This window comes from Calidris pugnax, unplaced genomic scaffold (genome assembly GCF_001431845.1).
Source record: "Calidris pugnax isolate Ruff unplaced genomic scaffold, ASM143184v1 scaffold206, whole genome shotgun sequence".
Lineage (NCBI taxonomy): Eukaryota > Metazoa > Chordata > Aves > Charadriiformes > Scolopacidae > Calidris > Calidris pugnax.
The window spans coordinates 246,039-246,338 of NW_015090957.1; the positions used below are offsets into that span (position 1 = coordinate 246,039).

Genomic DNA, 300 nt, shown 5'->3' on the forward strand with positions numbered 1-300 from the left:
CCGGTGTAGGTCACTTGGCCGTGGGTGGCTGGGACCCCCGGGTGACCGTTGGGGGGAAGGTACTGGTCGAATTCGTTGACGTCGAAGGTCTCGATGTTGGAGATGACGTCGCTGCTGAGCTCGCCGATGTCCACGTCTCGGAAGTCGATGTGGGGGGGCTGCCGGCCCCCTTCTTGCAAGGGGCGGCCCTCCCGCTTCAGGTCCTGCTTGCCCGGCTGGGCGTCCGTCTTGGGGGTGGTGGGGGGCGTGGGGGGGCCCTGCGATTGCCCTGCGGGGGGGAGGGAAGGAGATGGGCAGGAA

General features: G+C 68.3%; 1 protein-coding gene across 1 annotated transcript in view; it reads right to left on the reverse strand.

Annotated features, from left to right (window-relative positions):
- SOX9 (SRY-box 9) overlaps positions 1 to 300 on the reverse strand; it is a 4,761-nt gene that overhangs the window by 2,268 nt on the left and 2,193 nt on the right. Inside the window, 1 exon segment of the mRNA XM_014952187.1 lies at positions 1 to 275. This exon segment is cut by the window's left edge and continues 26 nt beyond it. Within this exon segment, the coding sequence (XP_014807673.1) occupies positions 1 to 275 (275 nt within the window).